This window comes from Chrysemys picta, chromosome 11 (genome assembly GCF_011386835.1).
Source record: "Chrysemys picta bellii isolate R12L10 chromosome 11, ASM1138683v2, whole genome shotgun sequence".
Lineage (NCBI taxonomy): Eukaryota > Metazoa > Chordata > Testudines > Emydidae > Chrysemys > Chrysemys picta.
Genome location: NC_088801.1, coordinates 56078783 through 56095096, shown reverse-complemented (window position 1 = coordinate 56095096; position 16314 = coordinate 56078783). Strand labels below are relative to the sequence as shown.

At 49.6% G+C, this 16314-nt stretch overlaps 2 protein-coding genes and 1 long non-coding RNA gene across 4 annotated transcripts in view; 1 reads left to right on the top strand and 2 right to left on the bottom strand.

Annotated features, from left to right (window-relative positions):
- Positions 1 to 5796, bottom strand: part of LOC135974148 (uncharacterized) — a 28182-nt gene extending 22386 nt beyond the window's left edge. The window contains exon 1 of one of the 2 annotated variants that reach the window (XR_010591355.1): positions 5622 to 5796. This is a non-coding gene — a long non-coding RNA (uncharacterized LOC135974148). The remainder of the gene's footprint in view (positions 1 to 5621) is intronic. The other variant, XR_010591356.1, reaches the window with a different exon arrangement.
- LOC135974146 (uncharacterized) lies at positions 746 to 4022 on the top strand. Its single transcript, XM_065560884.1, has 2 exons — positions 746 to 2226; positions 3887 to 4022. Exon 1 carries the CDS (start codon positions 891 to 893, stop codon positions 2172 to 2174), a length of 1284 nt encoding a protein of 427 aa, XP_065416956.1. The 5' UTR covers positions 746 to 890; the 3' UTR covers positions 2175 to 2226; positions 3887 to 4022.
- Positions 2830 to 5106, bottom strand: LOC135974147 (uncharacterized). The gene is made up of 2 exons (XM_065560885.1): positions 4394 to 5106; positions 2830 to 3399 (listed from the first exon to the last, which is right to left on the bottom strand). The coding sequence occupies exons 1-2, from the start codon at positions 4968 to 4970 to the stop codon at positions 2924 to 2926; spliced, it is 1053 nt and encodes a 350-aa protein (XP_065416957.1). The 5' UTR covers positions 4971 to 5106; the 3' UTR covers positions 2830 to 2923.
- Positions 5797 to 16314: the final 10518 nt, after the last annotated feature.

The window sequence follows — 16314 nt, the reverse complement described above, 5'->3', positions numbered from 1 at the left end:
TGCTTCAATAAGTACACAAGGGGAGACTTAAAAGTTAGGAAATGCCAGATTTATGTTGAATGCTTGACTTTGTAACCAGAAAAACAAATGACATTAAAAGACAGTTAATATATAATGAATACTTAGAGTATATCAGTCAAATCTGCAGAAGCAGCTAAATACACACCTACACACACACACAAAATAGGCAAATGTATCATTACACTATACCAAGAACTTTGTAACATGCAAACTTAAAGCTTTTTTCAAGTTATAAAAGCTCCAGTCCAACTACTTTTTGGGGGAAAGGGCTAACTTGTATTCCTGTGTGGGATAGTTTAATGGTAGTAAATCCTAGAGAACATAAAACTTAACTGCAACTTCAAGTAACATGTTATCACTGAAGAGTATTAAATTAAGTACAGTTAATCTTTCTGGGTAAAAGTTAAATATATTCACCTCAAAAAAACAAAAGCTAACATATACACTAGTTTAGAACTAATTTTTCTCTGAGATCAGCTGTTGGAATCTCAGGCCTTGTCTACACTACGAGAGTAGTTCGATTTTACTTGCATCGAATTTTTGTAATCGATATTGCAAAGTCGAACGTGTGTGTCCACACTAAGGACAGTAATTCGACTTTGTGCGTCCACACTAACGGTGATAGCGTCGACATTCGAAGCGGTGCACTGTGGTCAGCTATCCCACAGTTCCCGCAGTCCCCTCTGCCCATTGGAATTCTGGGTGTAGCCGGCAATGCCTTCTGGGTAACAAAATGAGTCGAGGGTGCTTTTGGGAAACTGTCGTCATCCGTCCATCACTCCCGCCCTCCCTCCCTGAAAGCGCCGGCGGGAAAACAGTTCGCGCGCTTTTCCAGTCATTGACAGCGCGGACGCCACTGTACTCCGAGCATGGAGCCCGCTGCGACCATCGCTGCAGTTGTGGCCGCTCTCAACGTCTCGCAGCTTATCATAAAGGTTTCCCTGAGGCAGATGCAGAAAAGTCAGGCAAGGAGGCTACGGCACCGCGGTGATGTCCTGAAGTCTGAGAGTAGCACAGACCTGTCAGAAAGCAGGCGACCCAGCGCCGAGGACATCACAGTGGCAATGGGTCATGTTGATGCCATGGAACGGCGATTCTGGGCACGGGAGACAAGCACTGAGTGGTGGGACCGCATAGTGCTGCAGGTCTGGGATGAATCCCAGTGGCTGCGAAACTTTCGCATGCGGAAGGGAACTTTCCTGGAACTTTGTGAGTTGCTGTCCCCTGCCCTGAAGCGCAGTGACACCCGGTTGCGAGCTGCACTGAGTGTACAGAAGCGAGTGGCCATAGCCCTGTGGAAGCTTGCAACGCCAGACAGCTACCGGTCAGTCGCGAACCAGTTTGGGGTGGGCAAATCTACCGTGGGGGTTGTTGTGATGCAAGTAGCGAAGGCAATCGTTGATGTACTGCTGCCAAAGGTAGTGACCCTGGGAAACGTGGAGGCGATCATAGATGGCTTCGCAGCGATGGGATTCCCAAACTGCGGTGGGGCCATAGATGGAACTCACATCCCTATCCTGGCACCGGACCACCAGGCCACCCAGTACATTAACCGAAAGGGATACTTTTCCATGGTGCTGCAAGCACTGGTGGACCACAGGGGACGTTTTACCAACATCTACGTGGGATGGCCGGGCAAGGTTCATGACGCTCGTGTTTTCAGGAACTCTGGTCTGTTTAGACGGCTGCAACAAGGTATTTACTTCCCGGACCACAAAATAACTGTTGGGGATGTGGAGATGCCTATAGTCATCCTCGGGGACCCAGCCTACCCGCTAATGCCCTGGCTCATGAAGCCCTATACTGGCGCCCTGGACACTGAAAAAGAACTCTTCAACTACCGGCTGAGCAAGTGCAGAATGGTGGTGGAGTGTGCTTTTGGCCGTCTCAAGGGGAGATGGAGAAGCTTACTGACTCGCTGTGATCTCAGCGAAACCAATATCCCCATTGTTATAGCAGCTTGCTGTGTGCTCCACAATCTCTGTGAGAGCAAGGGGGAGACCTTTATGGCGGGGTGGGAGGTTGACGAAAATAGCCTGGCTGGTGATTACTCACAGCCAGACAGCCGGGCGATTAGAAGAGACCAGCGGGAAGCGCTGTGCATCCGGGAGGCTTTGAAAGCAAAGTTCCTGAGTGAGCAGGGTAACCTGTGATTTTATAGTTTGTGTACTGAGAAGCTAAACCTGCCCCCGTTTCTTTACCCAGGTAATGTTGACTATCCTATCCAGTTACATACCCCCTTCACCCCCCCTCCAACACACGTGTCGAAATAAAAATAGTTCTACTTTGTTAAAGCACACCGTTTTCTTTAATACTGTTTTAGCGGGAATTTTTTAAAACTGGGACGCAGACTGTGGTGCGGGGCGGGTCTAGTGTTGTGATGCGAATGCAGCTTCTAAACTCAAGGATTGACAGGCTCCGCTGCGGTGGGATGCTTGTTTCAACGGAGCCTGTCACCCCTCCTGATCGGGACTGTGTGTATGGGAGGTCTATTTGACTTTGTGGCAGGGGGAGGACGGTTACAGATCCCATGCTGTGTGGCTCTGTGATCCTGTCTAAGGACCGGCGCTTAAGATCTGTAACTGCCCTCCCCCGCCACAAAGTCACAGAGCAACCCACCCCCCCCAACATTACATCAAAACAACCTCCCAGACTAACCGGGGCAACTAGTCACTGCATCACTGCACTGTGTATGTGCCCTGCTGCTGTGCCTGCCCCCGACTATGTACCCTGCCAAAGGAGACTGTCCTGTCCAATTTCCAACCCCCTTTCCCCTCCTCCTCCAAAAGAACATGATTGAAACAGTAGTTAACAGAAACGAATTTTTTATTATCAACTACACATGGCATTGGGAGGTGAAACTTGGACGTGGGCTTGTGTCAGGCGGGAAGGAAAGAACTTTTCAAATTTTGGGAAATGAGAGCCTTCTGCTACTAGAGCTCTCTGCAGGGGTGGAGTGAGAGTTAGCAGGGACTCTGCCGCCTCTCCTTCTTTGCACTTTGGGTGAGGTGGGTATGGGACTTGGTGGCGGGGGAGGGCGGTTAGAGATGGACTGCAGCGGGGCTCTGTCCTCCTGCCTCCGTTCCTGCAGAACATCCACAAGGCGCCGGAGCGTGTCCGTTTGCTCCCTCAGTAGTCCAAGCAGCGTTTGAGTCGCCTGCTGGTCTTCCTGCCGCCACCTCTCCTCCCGATCCATGTTGGCTTGGTGCATTCGGGTCAAGTTCTCCCGCCACTGGGTCTGCTGTGCTGCCTGGGCTTGGGAAGAGGCCATAAGCTCAGAGAACATGTCCTCCCGTGTCCTCTTCTTCCTACGCCTAATCCGCGCTAGCCTCTGGGAGTGTGATTCCAGGCTAGGTTGTGAGACAGTCGCAGACGGGGCTGTGGAAATGGGAAAAAGGGAGTGAATTCCTCTGAAAGATAAATGTAGTTGTGAACAAAGAACATAGTCTTTCTCTGTGAACAAGACCATGCACAGCACCTTTCACATGCGCACTCAGCACAAGGTCGAATTCTCGGCCTTCGCATTCTGTGCCTGGGGTCTTGAACAGCACATTTGAGAAGCGAGGCAGCACAACGGAATTTCTGTTGCAGGCAGACATGGTAAGCCGTACACTTGTGGCAGTTTAAAACTTTTATATTACCACTGGCCTCATTTCACATTTAAATCAATGTCAGTCCCTGCTGCCAGCAATCCGGCAAGCGGGAACTCTGCCCCTGTCCCACCCCCTCGCGGCTGTCCCCGGGAATGATCCCTTTCGGCTGCCCCTCTCCCGCCTCCACCGCGTGGCTGCAAACCAGCGGTGACAGTTCTGTAAAGGAACGGGAAAGCAGTCCCAACACTAACATTCCCCTACCTAATTAAAAGCAGGTCACCATGGCCGACATCACCCTGATGAGGATCTCCGAGAGCGACAAAGAGAGAATGCTCCGGGAAAGCCTCCAAAGACCAGGGCCGTATGCCGCCCTGCTGTGCAGAGCAATGATCCCCGAGTACCTGATAATCTCGTGGCGCGGCAACGTGTCGTACTTCGGAGGACCCAATAAGGCCGCTCTCCCCAAGAACCTCATGCAACGGCTTTCAAGTTACCTCCAGGAGAGCTTCATCGAGATGTCCCAGGAGGATTACTGCTCTATCCCCGCACATATAGACCGCATTTTACTGTAGCTGCAGTAGCAGGGAATACACAGTAGAGCGGCTTGTGCAGGACAATCACTGAAAACCGGACATTGCTAGATTTCTTTTCAAAACTTGCACTGCCCCTTACTAAACCGTTAAGCGCCTAGGGCACACTAATCATGAACAACCCATTCTTTTAATTGTTAATATTCCTGTTTTGTTAAAAATAAATGTTTAGATGTTTACAACACTTACTGGCTGATCCTTCACCAGATTCTGTGTCCGGGGTAATGGCTGGGGACGCTTCGTAGGGGATCTCTGTAAGGGTGATGAAGAGATCCTGGCTGTCGGGGAAATCAGCGTTGTGAGAGCTGCCAACTGCCTCGCCCTCCTCATCTCCTTCCTCATCTTCCCCGTCCCCTAACATGTCTGAGGAACCGGCCGTGGACAGTATCCCATCCTCAGAGTCCACGGTCACTGGTGGGGTAGTGGTGGCGGCAGCACCGAGGATGGAATGCAGTGCCTCGTAGAAACGGGATGTCTGGGGATGGGATCCGGAGCGTCCGTTTGCCTCTTTGGTCTTCTGGTAGCCTTGTCTCAGCTCCTTGATTTTCACGCGGCACTGCGTTGCATCCCGGCTGTATCCTCTCTCTGCCATGTCTTTAGAGATCTTCTCGTAGATCTTTGCATTCCTTCTTTTGGATCGCAGCTCGGAAAGCACGGACTCATCGCCCCACACAGCGATGAGATCCAAGACTTCACGATCAGTCCATGCTGGGGCTCTCTTTCTATTCCCAGACTGCACGGCCATCACTGCTGGAGAGCTCTGCATCGTTGCCAGTGCTGCTGTGCTCGCCACGATGTCCAGACAGGAAATGAGATTCAAACTGGCCAGACAGGAAAAGGAATTCAAATTCAAATTTTCCCGGGGCTTTTCCTGTGTGGCTGGTCAGAGCATCCGAGCTCGCACTGCTGTCCAGAGCGTCAACAGAGTGGTGCACTGTGGGATAGCTCCCGGAGCTATTAGCGTCGATTTCCATCCACACCTAGCCTAATTCGACATGGCCATGTCGAATTTAGCGCTACTCCCCTCGTCGGGGAGGAGTACAGAAGTCGAATTAAAGAGACCTCTATGTCGAACTAAATAGCATCGCAGTGTGGACGGGTGCAGGGTTAATTCGATTTAACGGCGCTAACTTCGACATAAACGCCTAGTGTAGACCAGGCCTCAGATAAGCAATGTAAATAAAGAATTATCTTTCCCATGTGCATAAATTGGAGGATTTTTCCATATTCTGTTCAGAGTTTAGGCTAGATTCACACCTCTTGCATGTTGGGGCAAAGGGATCTTTCAGAAGGTAAGTGTGGTTCGTCCAGAGAGAGTGTTTTTTAGCACATTCCCACTTTTAGAAAAACGGGTTTTTGTTTGTTAATTGAGAGACAAGCGACACCTCTAAAGTTAGTAAAAATAAAATCTGATTACCTGTTTAATTTCCTTCTCCTTCCTGCAAGCTTTAACCTTAGTTCAGTCTTTGTCCCATAGATAGTAGTGATAATCAGGCTTTAATATGTTACCAGCTTCTGTGAATCCTTTCCCAATCCTATAAACCCATTTGACAAATAGTAAAGCTGTAGGCTATCTCCCATCAACCTAGTCTACAATTATTATTCAGCTGTGCTGCGGCCCAGCACTCTTGTATTTCACTCATCTGATAGATGACATAGGAGTTTCTTCTTCCCCCTGCAGGAGGCCCAGTATATATACTATTTACCTCAGACGTGATTTTCCCAGAACGCTCACCCTGTATACTAGGGCTTTTTATTTTCTTTTGCTACATAACCAGCAAGTGTAAGGGCTTTTGTAACTCCTCACCGTCTGCCTATAAATTCCTGCCACAAACTTGAGGTCACTTAAGAGAGACTGATGTTTCAAAGGAGGACATTACGAAACAACATCAGAAACTTAAATACAGTCAGTCACTAGGACTGGTGGTATTCATCTAAAGGAAATAAAATACAGAATAAAATATCTATAGTAGAGCTCTGCCTGAAGGATAGAAATTGTTCCGTAAGACAAAGCAGTAACTTATCTGGTGTCCAGATTGAAGAAAAGCAGCTGAGATGGAGACAGGTAATGAGATACGGAGCTTTTCACCTCTCAGAATACTGCCCTACAAAGTTCGGCACACCCTCAACTCCCACTACAGTCACATTAGGTCACTCAGCACCTTGCAGAATTGGACCCCAAATTGCCAGTTCAGCAGCAACCCAAAGCTACTGCTGTTTGGTAGCCATTACGAAATGAGTTTGTGGCCTTCGTTCAGCTGAGCTACTGAACTGCTTTTTTCAAATCTATTTTTAACCAAAATATAAAGCAGTGCAGACAATTTGGGAGTAATTAAAACATTCTAAATAACTAGTGAAAAAAGGCAGCTAGCAGGAATGCTTAGAAAATGATAGACCTATCAGCAGACTCTGATAACATGCCTCCTAGGGCAAAATGGAATTGGCTAAAGGATTTATCAAACTGACAACAATTCTTTTTGAAGCTGTAGGAGAAATAGGCCTGGAAAAAATGTGGTATTTATATTCAGAAAAGGGGGGGGAAAGGAATGGTCCCAGTAATTACTTCTGGTAAATCTCTCTTTTCTTCTTAGCAAGATGGTAGAAGAAATGTTAGTGAGAGAATGTACAAGTTGAGAGGATAATTAAACTATGAGCAATCTGCACAGGTTTATAAAGAAAAACTGCACCAAACTTGATTGCTATTTTTGATAAAATTACAAAATTAGACCATGATACAGCAATGAGTTTTACAGCTCATTGCAGGAGTGGAGCCTTAGTGGACAAAAAATACAGTAGCTGTTATATTTTTACTTTTAGTAAAGCATTTGACATGCTGTCCCATGAAATTTTGGTTGGAATACGAATTCATGTGTGTTCTCCATGAGCACTGGCACCGAAATTGAACAGTCTGAAAAACCATTAAAGATAAATTAATAGTGGAGCAAGTCCCAGACCCAGCACCGATCATGGCGCCGTTCATCGTCTTGGTGTGGCTCCAGACCACCGTACTGCTCCAGATCCCAGCACCGCTCTCCTTCTCCTCAACGCTAATCCCCAGCACAGATCCGCTCTGCACTGCCCTAGCCCTCGCGGTCCGGATCTCATTCCTCGGGTTCGGAGACAAGATCGCGGTTTTCAGACCCGGACCGCTGCCAGTCAGACCATGACCGCCCTGAAGCAGGGGCAGGACTATGGCAGGGACACGGGCAGGGGACCCCGTGGGCGTACCACCAGACCCAGGGTGCACAGTTTGGTGCTTCCCAGTTGGCCACCTCTGAACCACGGCTGCCAGAAGCCTCCGTCAGTTGGCCCACTCCTGGGGGTGTGGAGGAGGTGTCATGCCCCCTCCCCACCTTGGGACCCCCTCCGACTCCAGTTCCCGAGCCTGGGTCCGTGGTCAATGACGCAGGGCAACAAGCCCCTGTGGCACAGGGGGGTCAGGATGACCCTCTCCCGCCCCCCATGTCCTCTTTGTCCTCCTCCCCTGACGAGGCTATGGTGGGCACCTCCGTCTCCGGGCCACCCTCCATAGATATTCATGCGCATCAGGACCTCTGGCACAGGGTGGCACACAACATGGGTCTGCAGGCAGAAGAGGTGGTGGAATCAGAGGACCCGGTGGTGGACATTTTGGCCCCGGAAGGTCTGTCGAGGGTGGTCCTGCCCCTCATCAAGACCATCCAGACCAATGCCAAAACCATCTGGCAGACCCCGGCCTCCATCCCCCCTACGGCCAAGGGGGTCGAACGTAAATACTTTGTCCCCTCGAAGGGGTACGACTATTTGTTCACGCACCCGCAGCCCTGCTCGCTGTTGGTTACAGCCATGAATGAGAAGTAGAGGCATGGGCAGCCATCCCCAGTGCCCAAATCGGAGGACACCAAAGGGCTGGACTTGTTTGGCTGCAGGGTGGGCTCCAGCTCTGGATTGCCAATCAGCAGGCACTCCTGAGCTGCTACAACTTTAACTCCTGGAACTCCATGCTGAAGTTCAAGGAGCTTGTGCCTCCTGAGTCCAGGGAGAAGTTTGGGACCCTTGTTGATGAGGGCAAGACGGTGGCACAGACCTCTTTTCAGGCCTCACTGGACGCTGCAGACTCGGCTGCGTGTACTTCATCCTCCGGGATTGCCATGAGGCACACCTCCTGGCTGCAAACCTCTGGCCTGCCCCCTGAGATTCATCAGATGCTGCAGGACCTGCCCTTTCATGGAGAAGGCCTCTTTGCAGAGCAGACTGACTCTTGGCTGCATAGCCTTAAGGACTCGAGGGTGACCATTAAATCCCTGGGTATGTACACCCCAGCAACCCAGCGGAAGCACTTCAAGCCCCACAGCAGCGTTCCTATCCTCCTTGGGCAAAGCAGGACTTTTACAGGCAGCGGGGGGGGGGGGGAAATGGCAGGAGGAAGCCCTACAACCCCCCGTCTGGGCAAAGCCAGGGCCCGACCAAGCCATCGTTGGGTTCCAAGCAGGCCTTCTGAAGGGACACCCGAGGACGGCATACCAGACTTACCCCCGGACCCTTCCCCGCCCTTTCTGAATCGCTTATTCCACTTCCACCGTGCGTGGTCCCAAATAACGTTGGACCGCTAGGTCCTTCGCACGGTGGAAGCGGGATACTCTCTCCAATTTTGTTTCTTCCTGCCCTCTTCATCTGGCGCAAAGGTGCTTCCTGCTCTTTGTGGTCAACCGTGAACATTACCAGTTTACGGCCCTTCTATTCGGCCTTTCCACAGCCCCCCGGGTGATCACCAAGTGTATATCAGTCGTGGCTGCCTTCCTCCATCAACGGCAGGTGCAAGTGTATCCCTACCTCGACGACTGGTTGCTTCGGGGCCACACCAGAGAGCAGGTGCAGTCCCACCTCCACCTGGTCAGGTATACGTTCCAACGGCTGGGTCTCCTCCTCAACATAGTGAAGTCGACCCTGGAACCAACCCAGAGGATAGAGTTCATCAGGGCGGTCCTGGATTCTGTTCAGGCGCCAGCCCTCCTACCGGACTTGTGTTTCCAAGCTATCGTGGGCATCATTAGAGGCCTTCAGTGCTTCCCGATCTCGAAAGCACAGGGCTGCCTGTGTCTCCTTGGCCACATGGCTTCGTGTACATACATGACTCGGCACGCCAGTCCCTGGCTCCGGCCGTTACAAGCATGGCTCGCTTCAGTCTACCGCCCGGGGGAGCAACAGCATGAATTCGGTGGTCACTGTCCCAGCACGGGTCCTCGCCTCCCTCCGCTGGTGGCTTGACCCCTGAGTGGTGTGCGAGAGAGTCCCCTTTCACAGCCTTTCTTGTCCCTGGTCATGGATGCGTCCACTATGGGGTGGGGCGCTCATCTGGAGAACCTTCGGACTCAGGGCCTGTGGTCTCATTCCAAGCTATCCCTCCATATCAACATCAGGGAGATGATGGCGGTGCGCCTTGCTTGTCAAGCCTTCCAGGCGCACCTGCGCGGTCGTTGTGTGGCGGTTCTCACTGACAACACCACGGCCATGTTCTACATCAACAAGCAAGGGGGGCCCCGTTCCTCACCTCTCTGCCAGGAAGCCATTCGGCTGTGGGAATTCTGCATAGCCCGCTCCATTCACCTGTTTGCGTCCTTTCTTCCCGGGATCCAGAACATGCTGGTGGACCGCGTCCGCAGGTCCTTCCACTCGCACGAGTGGTCTCTGACTGGATGTTGTCCACCCGATCTTCCAAAGGTGGGGGTTTCCCCAGGTCGACCTGATGGCATGCCACCTGCAGCAACAGGAAGTGCCCAGCATTCTGCTCCTTCCAAGGTTGTATCCCAGGCTCCCTCACAGATGCGTTCCTGCTTCCCTGGATGGGTCACCTGCTCTACGCCTTTCCTCCGTTCTCCCTCGTGCACAAGGTCCTGCTCAAGATCCGGAGGGCGATTCTGGTAGCTGCAGCATGGCCTCACCAGCATTGGTATACCACACTGTTGGAACTGTTGGTGGATGTTCCAGTCCGTTGCTGCCTCTTCCCAACCTGCTCACTCAGGACCATGGTCGCCTCTGTCATCCCGACCTGTGGTCCCTCCACCTCACGGCGTGGTTGCTGCCTGGCTGAACCCCACAGAGCTTCTGTGTTTGGACCCCGTAAGGCAGGTCCTGCTGGGCAGCAGGAAGCCCTCTACTCGAGCCACATATCTGGTGAAGTGGAAATGGTTTTCATGTTGGTGTGACCAGCACCGCGCACACGCCCTCCAGGTGCTGGTGCCCCTCATTTTGGAGTTCCTCTTGCACCTGAAACAGCAAGGCCTGGCGGCATCCTCCGTGAGGGTTCACCTTGCTGCCATCTCGGCCTTCCACCTGGGTGCATCTGGCCGCTTGGTTTTCACCAACCCAATGGTTGGTCGCTTTCTCAAAGGCTTGGACCTTCTCTTTCCTCAGATCCGGCAGCCTGTCCCTGCGTGGGACCTCAGCCTAGTCCTTTTGCAACTCCTGGGGTCCCCGTTGAAACCGCTGGCCTCGTGTTCCCTCCTGTATCTTTCCTGGAAGACCGCTTTCCTGGTTGCCATTATGTCGGTGAGACGCATCTCTGAGCTGAAGGCCCTCACCTCAGAACTCCCTTACACGGTCTTCCACAAAGATAAGGTGCAACTCCAACTGCACCCGGTCTTTCTCCCCAAGGTGGTGTCAGCCTTTCACACCAGCCAGGATATTTTCCTGCCTGTTTTTTAAACAAAACCTCATGCTGGTCCCCGGGAACAGCGACTGCATTCCCTCGATGTCCGCAGGGCCATGGCTTTCTACATCAAGCACACTAAGCCATTCAGGAAATCGACCCAGCTTTTCTTTGCAGTGGTGGACTGGATGAAGGGCCTCCCGGTCTCCTCTCAAAGAATTTCCTCCTGGATCACGGCCTGCATCCATGCTTGCTATGAGCTGGCCAGCATGCCAACCCCAGCTCTCACCGCACACTCCACTAAGGTCCAGGCCTCGTCAGTGGCGTTCCTGACCCAGGTACCGATCCAGGAAATCTGCAGGGCAGCGACTTGGTCCTCGATGCATACCTTCGCCTCACACTACGCCATCATCCAGCACGCCAGAGACGACGCAGCTTTCGGTAGAGCAGTACTCCACTCAACATTCCTTCACTCCGATCCCACCACCTAGGTAAGGCTCGGGAGTCACCTAATTGGAATCGATACGAGCAAGCACTCAAAGAAGAAAAAAGTTACCTTTGTAGCTGTTGTTCTTCAAGATGTGTTGCTCATATCCATTCCAAACCCACCCCCCTTCCCCTCTGTTGGAGTAGTCAGCAAGAAGGAACTGAAGCGGCGCCGGGTCAGCAGGGTCATATATTGAGCGCCATGTAGGCGCCACTCCAGGGGGCTCCACAGCCATCCGACAGATGCTGATTGGGGAAAATCTTTCCGATGGCCATGCACGCAGCGCGCGCACACCTAAATGGAATCGATATGAGCAATACATCTCAAAGAACAAGAGTTACAAAGGTGAGTAACTCTGTGTGTGTGTGTGTGGGGGGGGGGTTGTTTGTTTGTTTTTAAAACCTGACAGCATCTTGGTAAGCTTTGGTTTTGAGGCCCGCGATTTGGGCCCCCCCAGGTTAACACTAGACTGTTAAAGAAGAGTCAATGAAGAATGAATGTCTTGTGAAGCTTTTGGCACTGATGCTATACTGAATAGGCTAGCTACAACTGAAAACATGCCAGCAGGCAGGCATTTTACCCAGCTGATGACTAGACCCTTTATTTAACTTCATTCTAGGGTACAATTACATAGTAACTCGGGCATGTTGGGAATTGAGATTCAATAGACATTGCCTATGGCAAATTTTCCCTATTGCAGCAATAGCTTAGGCAGTCAATGCTGAGGAATGACAAATCAGACAGCTGTAAAATGACATATTTTGGCTTCTGTGACCAGGGCATATTGATGCCTCTGTAACAAAGAGTTTACACTGCTAGTGAACACAGATAAATGTTTGTCAGTCTGACTCTGTTCACCAATAATGTGTCACAAGCTTGACTACTTTTAGACTCACAGCTGACTTATGTTTTTATAATTGAAACAGGATCTAAGTGAGGACTTCAAAACCTAATTCATTTATTTTTTCAAGTTGCTGGTCCTATAAGCCAGCAACCAGGTGCAACCTCATTCTGAATCCTGACCCCCTAGTCTACTCCAAGAAATTAGGTTGTGCCTGTCCTTGAAAATGCCAAAGGCCGTTTAGACATGTCCATGAGGCTCAGGACTTGGCCAGGCCCTTTCCACTCTTCCTCTAGATCCTCTGCCTCCAGCAGTGTGGCGGGGCCATAGCAACAACTCAGCATTGCTGCCTTATCCACTGCAATCCTAATGGCTTCCCCCCTTTAATGGCTCATTTGGGGGGATAGTGAAAACATCTTTCATCATTCTCTCACCTTTTCCTTAGGGGACTGACAATTCTAGGGCTATAAACTGGCCATCAACAAGTTTAGGCTCAAAATTAGGGGAAGGTTTTTAACCATTCAGAGGAATGAAGTTCTGGAACAGCCTTCCAGGGAGACCAGAAGGGACCAAAAACCTAACTGGCTTCAGAACTGAGCTTGATATGGTGGAGGTGGTATGATGGGACTGCCTATGACAGCAGGTGGCCCATTGCCGACTGGCAGTAGCAAAAATCCCCAACTGCTAGAGACAGGGCACTACACGGGGAGTTACTACAGAGAATCCTTTCCTAGATATCTGCCTAGAGGGTCTTACCCACATGCTCAGGGTCTAACTGATCATCATATTGGGGGTCGGGAAAGAATTTTCCCTCAGGTCAGATTAGCAGAGACCCTAATCTAGTGTAAATGATGAATTTTCTGTAACTTGAAGTCTTAAAACTATGATTTGAGGACGTCAGAAACTCAGCCAGAGGTTACGGGTTTATTACAGAAGTGGGAGGGTGAGGTTCTCAGGCCTGCAATGTGCAGGAGGTCACATTAGCTGAGTCTAGGGCTTTGTTCCCTGAACAGGACCACCAGCTGTACTCCCCTCCAATGGGTGGAGCAAGCCAAAGGCCATGAGTTGCTCCACCTGCCTGGAGACACGCTCTCACACACAGGAGCTCTGCTGTGATTACCCCAAGACTGCAAGCCCTCACTTAGTCAAGGGAAGAGTCTCAGAGTCTAGACAGCCTGTTCAGGCCTTCCCACCAGCCAAATTGCCTCAAGAGACATGTCCACTAGGTCAAATCCGTCCTCTGCAGCTTTTGGGACACAACAAACTGAACCAACATCACCAATCAATGACTTTCCAGAGAAACTCCAACCAGGCTACTGCCAAAGAGCTGCAGGCTCCCATTTCAGCTTCTCAGCTGGGTAAGAAAGTAACTTAGCAAGGCATCAGGCATTATTTTAGACTCTCTTCCTTTTTAGGAATGTTCCCCTGATCTTCCCTCCCATTAGATTACACTGTTGAGGAAGGACTGTGCTACAGACATGCTGCATGGGATATGACCTCGATGGGAGCTGCAGTCAAAAGACAGACCCCCTTCTCCTGCAGGAACAATCATTCTGCCACCAAAAGGAAAAAAGGATTAAATCACTCTGGATCCCCATTTCCCTCCACAAGCTCTGGCTCCTTCCAAACTCTCAACTTCAGATCATAGACCCTCTCCTGCTTCTCAAATGTGGGGTTTTCTGCCAGCCATGCATGAAACCATAGGCGCCAACTTCTTCAGGCGCCAGTGGGTGCTTGACCCTCCTCTGCCCCTGGCCTGCCCTGACTCCAACCTTACCCCCCCCATTCCAACCCCTTCCCCAAAATCCCCCCCAACCCTACCCCCCCATTCCAACCCCTTCCCCAAAGTCCCTGCCCCAACTCAATTCTCCCCCCCCACCCTTATTCGACTCCTTCCCCACCTCCTACCTCCCAGCACTTGCTGTGGCCAAACAGCTGTAGCAAGCGCTGGGAGGGAGGAGCAGAGACACAGTGCACTAGGAGGAGGAGGTGGTGGGGCGGGGAGCTTGGCTGCTGGTGGGTGCATTAATTTTTCCCCATGGGTGCTCCAGCCCTAGAGCACCCACAGAGTCGGCACCTATGCATGAAACTGTGAGAAAAGTGGTGACAAGGGAAATCTCCTATCCACCACAAAGACACAAAATTTACCACCCCCTGTATACTCAGCCTTTGAAGAAATTGCTAAGGAAGAATAGGAAATGGTTCAGTCAGCAATCCCTGAAATTCTAGAAGGTTCCAAAACCCAAAGATTCTCCCAATTTTCCCTGAAGTTAATGCAGTGGTTCATTTCTGGGTAAAACTTTCTTCCCAAGAAATCCTGGAGGCATGAACATAGAAGATACACACAGGGGATGTAGAAGCTTCAGCAGCCAGCCTTGAGCCCTCATGGGTAACAATATACTTCCCTAGACCCACACTGACCTAATGAACTCCAGAACCATGATTAATTCAAGTCAGTACTAAAGGAAATAAACCTAGTTACAGCCACTATGTATGGATCCAGGTCTTATTCTAGACATCACATGAGTAAGGGAGACAGTAAAGCAAGAAAACTCACTGGAGCTTCATGTTCCTCCACATAGGCTCTTGAGATATATGGGTGGAAAGTATTGTATAGGATAACATTGCTTAATATGGCAGGTCCCAGTTAATGAGCCACAAAATAAAACATCTGCCAAAGGTGGAACTATTTGGGAACCTTTTGGTAGTTTCAGAAGAAATGCAAGGATTGAATGCACATGGAGCCTGAATTATCTTCTCATTGTATGAAGTGACCCCACCTGGTCAGGGCTGAAGCATATTGTTAGGCAGTAGGCACCTTACATTGCAGGTGTCTGCCTGTGCATTATACTAACAGAAATAGAGGACTCTCTGATGTCCCTATGCAAGTTTTCATAACTTAATTCACACACCATTATTTAAAACAAACCTTTTTCAAAGAAAGGAATCAGCTGACGTTAAGAGACAACTTTTCAAAAGTGCCTTCCAAATTGCTCTAGCAGGTTTTACATATGTATGTGATTATATAGGTAGATCTCAATTTAGCATTTGTGAATTGTATAGTTAAATGTGTGACTACTTGATTTGTGCATACAAATACCTTTACATGTGTACAAAACAATAGCTTTGAACATTTAACCCATAAAATGCACCATACTTCACTAAAAAGCCTATTGATGTGGGCCTTCTCAAAAAGCTGGATGCCTAAACAGTGGGATCAAAATTACTGAGCAACCAACAACTCCCCTCAGTGAATAAGAGCGATAGGGTGCTGATCACTTTTGAAAAAATCAGGTAACATATTCAAGTGCCTTAGTAAGGATGTAGGAACGCAACTTTAGGAGTATATTTTTACAACCTTGAACAAGACAAACCTTGGGTCAATGTATCTTCAAAATCAGCAAAGTCTACATGATTTCATTTCATGTAACGATAAGTGTAATTTAAATAATCCAGTTTCACATTCATTCCTGATCACAAATGTTGTCATAAAGGTGCAGTCAATCACACGTTGTCAATATGTATTCTACTCTCCAAAGTAGAATTCTGCTGAGAATGGATCTGTCTCAAACCCTCCCCTTCCCTCTGCTCTTTTCAGTTGCCATCCACATTTTTTCTTGTCACTGTTTTTTTTAATATTTTCTGTTTGATTTCTTCATTTTTCCTCAGCTCCCAGTAACCAATGAACATTGCATTTTTTTTTTTTTACTTTTATGGGAATTGAACTATACTTAGGATTAATACATCTCTATCTAAAAATGTATTTCCCTCCCCCACAAAAGTTTAAGTTAAAGTTGGAACGCTCTCTCTGACTAAAGCTTCATTGAAACACAAGGTTAAAATACAAACCAAGTCAAACTCAGGTAGGGGTGAGATTTTATTTCCATTTCACCAATAAATTGAGGCAGAGGTTGATGGGCACATCTTGAGAAGGGAAATGTGTCAGAAGGCTGGTATGCGGGCTGCCAGCACCTGAGAACACAAAACCCTGCCTTTCAGGTGGGGCCTATGCAAGCAAACCTGATCTCTGGCTTAAGCTAAATCTTCATTATATTAATCATTCTTAGCACTACTATAGAGTATTTCAGCTGTAGTTCTCAAAGTAGTTTAGAGGTGAATATAATTAACTTAATTTTACAGATGGGAAAACAGGC